The sequence below is a fragment of the Cucurbita pepo genome, unplaced genomic scaffold (genome assembly GCF_002806865.2).
Source record: "Cucurbita pepo subsp. pepo cultivar mu-cu-16 unplaced genomic scaffold, ASM280686v2 Cp4.1_scaffold002439, whole genome shotgun sequence".
Classification (NCBI taxonomy): Eukaryota; Viridiplantae; Streptophyta; class Magnoliopsida; order Cucurbitales; family Cucurbitaceae; genus Cucurbita; species Cucurbita pepo.
In genome coordinates this window covers 1-1,794 of record NW_019648494.1, presented here as the reverse complement: position 1 = coordinate 1,794, position 1,794 = coordinate 1, and the positions used below count along the sequence as shown (strand labels likewise).

Genomic DNA, 1,794 nt, shown 5'->3' with positions numbered 1-1,794 from the left:
TTACTTTAGCGTGGACCCCACCGTTACGCGATATTCTAGTCTGTTCGCGAGGGTTCGGTCACCGTTCAATGCAAGCTGCGGGACCACATGAGTCACCTCACCGCCGCCCAATTTCCAACGACCAACCTTTTCTTCTTTCTTTTTTAATATTTCTTTTTATCTTTTCCACAAATAAATAGATTTTCCAGTTAAATTACAAAGCTTAAATTAATAATAATAAAAAAATACCCCTAATTTTTAAAAATTTAATAAAACCATCTTTTTTATCTAAAATTAATGATAATATTTTAGATAAAGATGGTTAATATTTAATTTTTAGTGTTGTTTTAAAAATACGGTATATTAATTATCTCTATTTTTAAATTATTTTTAAAATTTCATCAATATTTTTGAAATAATAAAGAGATGAAATTTTTTGAAACTTTTTTAGAAAATTAATTGTGTTTTTGAAATTTTAAAAAAATTTAAAATATTAATTAAAATTTTGAAAACTTAAAATTACAAAATTAGTTATTTTTTAAAGTTTAAAACATTTGAAAGTTTCTCCTTAAAATTAGCGAAAATATATATATTTTTTTAAAGTTTAAAGATGTTAATTGAAATTTTAAAAGTTTAAATTTAAAAGGGTAAAATATAAAAGTTTTTTTTTTTTTTTTATCAATTTAATCAAATATAAATTTATTTATTTTTTGTGTTAAATGGTTCTAAATGTTACAAATTAATTAATATCGAATTAACCTATCAATTTAACTTATATTATAAACTCTAATAAAACGGCNTTTTTTTTTTTTTTATCAATTTAATCAAATATAAATTTATTTATTTTTTGTGTTAAATGGTTCTAAATGTTACAAATTAATTAATATCGAATTAACCTATCAATTTAACTTATATTATAAACTCTAATAAAACGGCATTTTCATTCAATTAACTTTATTTTATATTTTTTAATATTTAAATTTAGTCTTCTATTTTTAATAAAATTTAAAATTAAATATCTAATTTTATAGAAAAGGAAAAGAAAATAATTAAAGGAAAGAATAAATTCGGGGTATTTGGAAGTCTTCGGTCTTAAGTTGACGGACCCCATACGCTAAATTTAAAAACAAAATAAGATAGAATGAAATCCGCGGCTTCAAGAAACCTCTGGGAATTTGGAATCCAGAAAAGGGAAGGAAACTCCCGCTTTGTTCCCTTTATAAGCCCCTCCGCCCTCCCTCCCTTCTCCACAACCAAACCACCGCCGATCCAGCAATCAACCGCCGCATCAATTCCAAGATGAATTCCATGTTCAGTTTCTTCGATGCCTTCGCCGCCGAGATCCTCATCGGAAAGTTCGTTACGGCTTCTACTTCTGTCCCTTCCTTCACTCCCAACACCGGCGGCGGTGGTTCTGCCTCTTCCGCTCCTGTGAAGTCGATGCCGGGAAAGAAGGATGAAGCTAACGCCGTAGCCAAGTCCAAGAACTCGTCGATGAAGCCGAGATTCGCTCTGGAGCTCGATGGCCTCAATTGCTTTGAGACTCTCGTCCCAAATTGAGGTCTCCTCTGATCGTGATTCTGTTATTATATCTTACTCTATTCTTCTGATTCTTTCAATTTTAGGAAATTCTTTTGATTCTTTCAATTTTAGGGTTTAAATTAGGTTATACGAGATTTAGGGATTCTAGTATGTGAATCAAAATACAGAGTGCTTTCTTGTTCTTCCTTCTTCTGTTACACGGAATTAGATGATTGATTCCGTTCCGCGTTTAGTTTTTTTTGGAATTTCGATATGAAATTAATTACTCTTCTC

General features: G+C 29.4%; 1 protein-coding gene across 1 annotated transcript; it reads left to right on the top strand.

Moving 5' to 3' along the window:
- Positions 1–1,158: 1,158 nt before the first annotated feature.
- Positions 1,159–1,794, top strand: LOC111786686. The gene has a single exon (XM_023666916.1). The coding sequence runs from the start codon at positions 1,279–1,281 to the stop codon at positions 1,537–1,539; it is 261 nt and encodes an 86-aa protein (XP_023522684.1). The 5' UTR covers positions 1,159–1,278; the 3' UTR covers positions 1,540–1,794.

What these genes read in the sequence shown, in the direction of transcription:
- LOC111786686 (XM_023666916.1), top strand. Translation starts at nt 1,279, where the DNA reads ATGAATTCCATGTTCAGTTTCTTCGATGCCTTCGCCGCCGAGATCCTC.